This window comes from Rhea americana, unplaced genomic scaffold (assembly GCF_003343005.1).
Source record: "Rhea americana isolate MKP2758 unplaced genomic scaffold, rheAme1 scaffold_215, whole genome shotgun sequence".
NCBI lineage: Eukaryota > Metazoa > Chordata > Aves > Rheiformes > Rheidae > Rhea > Rhea americana.
In genome coordinates, this window is record NW_028186305.1 from 376,525 (window position 1) to 381,192 (window position 4,668).

Below are 4,668 nucleotides of genomic sequence, written 5' to 3' on the forward strand. Positions count from 1 at the left end.
GGGGCTGGAGGGTGACAGCAGGGCCGGGGAGGTTTGGGGGGGGCTGGAGGGTGACAGTGGGACCAGGGCAGTTTGAGGGGGCTGGAGGGTGACAGCAGGGCCAGAGCATTTTTTTGGGGGGGGGGAGAGAACTGGAGGGTGACCACGGGGCCAAGGCAGCACTGCAGGCTGATCACACATTCCCCCCTACACCCGTGTTTGCAGCAGGAGGCAAGCAGCGAGCGGTGCCGTCGCAGCAGTTTCCCGTCTCGGGTCGGGGCTGTGCTGCTGAAGGTTTAGGGTGAGCTAGAGCAGCCCACTCGGCCCCCCACCCCGCGTGCCCAACTCCTGGCGCTCCCTGCCGCTCGCTGCCTCTGCCCAGCACGCTGGCAGCCCCCTGGGTCTGGGTTTCTCAGCCTCACGGACCCAGGGGAGGAAAACAAACAAACCATACCCAAAACATCACCAGCAGCCATTGCCCATGGTCTTTATTTTTATTTTTCCAGAAAAGAAAAAAACACATTTTACATAGTTGGTACAAAAACAAATTAAAAAAAATGAAAGGAGGGGGAAATAAACCCTGCAGCAACAGGAATATTGGATCTTGCTGCAGGGACTCCAGCAGGAAATCTGCTCTTTGGAAAGCCCAGCTTGGGTGTAACCCCTGAGCGGTGCACAGCCACCACTTTTATTCCCCCCACCCCCACCCTCTTCATAAAAATTCAAGAGTTTGACACAAATAAGCTTTGGTTGCTAGCAGTAAACATGGAGTTACATTCTTCCGTCTCCTAGTAGACAATCTTATGACTCAAGGCTTTTGCACCAGGGGAGAAAACATCTCTTGAGGGACATTTTTTCCTTATACATTCAAATGCTTCTGTATTACACCTTGACCCTGAGTGTGCAGCCTCATTCACTTGCAGTTCACACTGTCCTGTAATGCATAGTGCCCAGCGCCTGCAACCCTTGCATGGGCAGAGTAGGTGATGATGCAACAGTTAGTTAATTATTGACAAGATACAGGAAGAACCACAAGAGCAAATGCAATGGGAAGATGCAAATCAAGAAATTTCATCTGCTCCAGTGTGGCTTCCCTTTACAGATAAAAATCCCTGTTTTTTTTTTTTTTGAATCCTGGTACCTTACTAGCCCTGAGAAAAACCTGAGCGATTSACTAAGTCATTTACTGTTTGCTTTAATCTAGGACAGGGATGGTTACAGAAGTCGTCTCCCCACACAGGCAGAGTTGCAAGGCAGAGTACACAGAGAAGATCCTGTCTCCCTGGTCCAAAACCTATTAGATGTTTTGGCTTTTTTTTTTTTTTTCCTTTTTTCCCTCTTACTTTTGTAAACAATAATCGAGAATACTGAGAGAAAATTGAGAGATTTACAGAGGTATTTACATATACTAGACACCTAGCAGAAAGTCACCAAACCATTAATTGGAGGGGGAGGGAAAAGGTTCTACATGATTCTTCAAGACAGAAACAAGAATTAGGGGGGCAGCAGTTTACCCGGCACAACCAAGGTGACACGGGAAGGCCAGCGGTCCCCTCGCCACACGGCGGCGGGACCCGAAGCCCAGGCTTAGACACGCAACCCAGTGCGCTCTATTGCATTTACCCCGTTCAGACAAAAGCGGTTATCCCGAAGCAGGTTCGTACAGATCCCACAGCTATTCAAGAACTAAAAGGCCTTCCCCCACCCTCCCAAAAAAGAGACCACCACCTCACCATAAAAACTACCATAGCAGAGCAGGGAAGCAGCTAGGGGAGCGACTGCGCCCCAGGCACGGGTAGGGTTTGGGACGGCACGAGACGGCCTCAGCCCGCCCCGTGGTGGGTCCTGTTGGCGAGGATGGAGTGGGTGCTCCCTACCTGTCCCTGTCTGACCTACATCTAAACATATTGCTACCTAAAAAACAGCAGAAACGGTGCCCACATTCTGGCACACCAGCCCAGCGAGGCGTCCTCCCCGGGGAAGGGCCCAGCCGGCCCCCGGGACTGCAAGGTTTAACGCAGTGTTGCCGTCTGCGGCCCCAAACCAGGAACGCAGAGTTTCCCCCAGCCGTTGTGAACAGACGTGTGYGCCTGACCATGAACATGAGAGAGGAGCAGAGGAGAGTCCTCAAAGACACCAGGCTGGGAGAAAATCTGGGGTTGAGGAGCCAACGCGGGCTCTAGCAGCTGTGCCCTTCCCCATGGCACCGCTTGGCTCCTCCTTCCCCTCGCGCAGAGCAACAGCCCCAAATTCCTCCTCGGTCCAGTGAGGGAAGGAAAGAGACTATTAAGATACAGTTCAAAAGAAAACAAAACCCAAACATACCAAAAAACAACCAAAAAGCTCAACAACCACCTAGCGAACATCCAGTGAGGTAGATCTACGCTTCCCGTACAAACTTTGTCATGTCTTTGTGCTGTTAGAAAAAACCCTCCTCTCTGTCCAGCGCTGGGCTACAGAGGCATTTTATCCCTGAGATTGCTCGAATACCTGAGAATAAGCTGCAGGAGTTAGGTCCTTTCTCTCGCTCTCTCTCTTTTTTTTTCCTTAAAGATTAAAATATACAAAAATACAAAAACAGAATATTTATATTAAAAAAAAAAAAAAACAAAGACGACAGACAAACCCAAAGATACGTCATTCACGCACATCCTAGTGCAGGTTTCACTCRGGTTGGCTTCGGCACGGACGGGGAGGCTGGAGGAGAGCGGTCCGCCGGAGCCAATAAATAAAGGCAAGGCTAGCGGGGCTGCCGGGGAGGGACGGCAGCGGCCACTAACGAGCTGGGTCACCCTTTTCCTCCACCCGCGGCAGAGGCTCGGGCTGGGAGTGTCCAGAGCCCAGTTTAAACACCCAGGCAGGAGGAGCAGAGGCACATTTGTATCCCACATGGATTTGATCCAGACCTGGGCAATGTGGTGTCTAGATCAAGGCATGTTTCGGTAAGCAGAGACCCTGGATGCATTTCAGATGCAGCATCCAAGGAAACTCCACCAGCAACATCCYGGGGAGCAGGCGCTGCCCCGCGCCCGGGACCCGAGCAGGGCTCGATGTTTCCCACGTGGTTTCCTTCCGGACGCAACCCAAACCCGGGCCCTGCCGGTTACAGCAATGGGGGCGACCAGAGAAAACCGCGCTGCGCTGCACTGCCCGCACTGCACCCGCCGCCCCGTCGCTCCCTCCGTCCCGGGGACGCGGGGACGGACAGAGCGGGGGGACGCAGCAGCGGTCCCCGTGCAGCTCGCCTTCGCCGGGGACGCTCTTCCAGGCTGGAAGAGCCTGTGGGAGGCCGGTGGGAGGCTTGGGAGAAAAGGTGCTGCCAGCGGCTCCCAGGGATGTTGCTTCCCTGCTGCTCCTCCTCCGGTGATGCTACTCACCGGCTTCGTTTAGGAAAGGAATAAACGTGAATCGYGTGCAGCTTTTTTTAAGCTGGAGGAAGTGCGTGGGGCACCACCTCCCCTGAGTTTTGGAGCCATCCCAATTAAAGCAGGGCTTTTCCCAGGCCGGGCCTGGGAGGCAGAGGGCTGTGCAGGGAGGCAGCAGCAGGGCCCCTCCGCCGGGGCCACCGCGGGGGACCCTGCCGCCAGAGCCGCCGTCCTCCCTGCCCAGTCCGTCCGTCCTGCCCTCCCTCCCCCGCRCTGCCCGCTGCCTCCTCAAAGCCGTCTCGTCCTGCTGGAAGCCCCCCCCCGGCGCCCGCCATCATTCCCGGGTCTCGGGGAGGAGGGCCGGGCTGTGCATCTCCTCCTCCTCGCGGAAGTAGGCAGGCTTGCCCTGCGAGCTGGGGGACTGCTGCGCTTTCGCCGGGCAGTTGGCCACCATGTGGGTGATGCTCTGGCAGAAGTGGCATTTCTTGGGCTGCGGTGGGAGCTTGCACTCTTTGGCGTGGTGGTCCAGCCCGCCGCAGTTGTAGCATCTGGGGGTGGTGGGGGGGGGAAGAGAATTGAGGAGGAAAAACCCAAGGAGGCCGCGTGGGGCGGGCCGAGGCGCTCGTGCGCGTCCCCACGCAGGGCTGCGGCACGCAGGCGGGTCCGGCCTGGCGGCACCCGGGGACCTGGCTGGGGCACCCATCAAATTTGGCGTGCATGAAGCAGCCCTGCCAGGGACACGTSCCCTGCCCCACGCTGCCACCCTGAAGTCACCCCTTCTCTGTCTGGTGACCCATCCCCGTCGCGGGAGGTCGCGCGCCCAGGGAGGACGCTGGTGGCACCCACCCAGCCGTCCGTCCGTCCACCCTTCGGGGATGGCCCGTTTTCCCGGCGCGTGGAGCGCCGTGTGCCCCCCGGGGTGCCGCTGCGGGAGCCGAGCGGCTTGGCCGGCGCCAGGCTCTGCCGCGGGGGCCGGGGGGCTCCGGCTTCTCCGGGCAGCCCCGTTCCCAGCGGGGCTCCCGGTCTGGCGGCCGTGGGAGCAGCTCGCTCGTTGGGAGAGGACGGCAGCTCTCCCAGCGCAGCCCCCGCAGATCCCAGTCCCACTCCAGCATGGCCAGTTTGGCCCTGGCCCAGTGGTGCTGCTGGTACCCAGGAGATGGCAGCAAACCCACATACCGAACCCAGGGACATTGGGGACAAAATCGGGGACATCGGGGGCACGGAGCCCTCCGGCTCCGCTGCGGCTGCGGACCCCGCGTCCGCGGCCCCCGCACGGCGCAAACCGCCTCCGCAGAGCGGGCGCAGCCGGGGGGCCGGGCGGCGA

General features: G+C 58.3%; 1 protein-coding gene across 1 annotated transcript in view; it reads right to left on the reverse strand.

The window, feature by feature from the left end:
* Window positions 1-459: 459 nt before the first annotated feature.
* LIN28A (lin-28 RNA binding posttranscriptional regulator A) overlaps window positions 460-4,668 on the reverse strand; it is a 19,960-nt gene continuing 15,751 nt past the window's right edge. Inside the window, exon 4 of the mRNA XM_085305126.1 lies at window positions 460-3,892. Within this exon, the coding sequence (XP_085161252.1) occupies window positions 3,679-3,892 (214 nt within the window). The 3' untranslated portion in view covers window positions 460-3,678. The remainder of the gene's footprint in view (window positions 3,893-4,668) is intronic.